Source organism: Opisthorchis viverrini (genome assembly GCF_000715545.1).
Source record: "Opisthorchis viverrini unplaced genomic scaffold scaffold27524, whole genome shotgun sequence".
NCBI lineage: Eukaryota > Metazoa > Platyhelminthes > Trematoda > Opisthorchiida > Opisthorchiidae > Opisthorchis > Opisthorchis viverrini.
The window spans coordinates 1-387 of record NW_008770583.1 but is presented as its reverse complement, the minus strand read 5'-3'; the positions used below and the strand labels follow the sequence as shown (position 1 = coordinate 387).

Genomic DNA, 387 nt, shown 5'->3' with positions numbered 1-387 from the left:
AAGGCCACAAGGGTTGTAAGCCAACCTCTGGCGAGGATGTACTGAGTGTAGGCCAGCCAGGGAACATGACCTTGCCCTACTTCTTCGTCTTCGACGAACCGGCCCAGATCAGATTCAGATGAATTGGGAACGTCTGTCTCGGTAGGAGGGGGGTTTGGTTTACTGGTTGAGGATCTGATGTGAGCTCGCTGGAAGATAGAAAAATAATGGGTCAGTCAGAAACTGCAAATCGTTTGAACAGATGTAAATTTTATCCCGATGTGATGAGGAATCAAAGCAACTCACGGAACTCGCCGACAATACAACTTGGCTTGGTCGTCGATGTCTGGCTTGTTCACAAACATGTTCAGTTTCGGTACGTTCGAGACTGGTTCGAAAGCTAAGCTC

At 48.3% G+C, this 387-nt stretch overlaps 1 protein-coding gene across 1 annotated transcript; it reads right to left on the bottom strand.

Annotated features, from left to right (window-relative positions):
- Positions 1 to 3: 3 nt before the first annotated feature.
- Positions 4 to 387, bottom strand: T265_12390 (hypothetical protein; the record flags this gene model as incomplete). The annotated part of the gene is made up of 2 exons (XM_009179952.1): positions 4 to 188; positions 286 to 387. Coding segments are annotated over 2 exons (171 nt in total), but the record flags the coding sequence as incomplete, so codon positions are not given.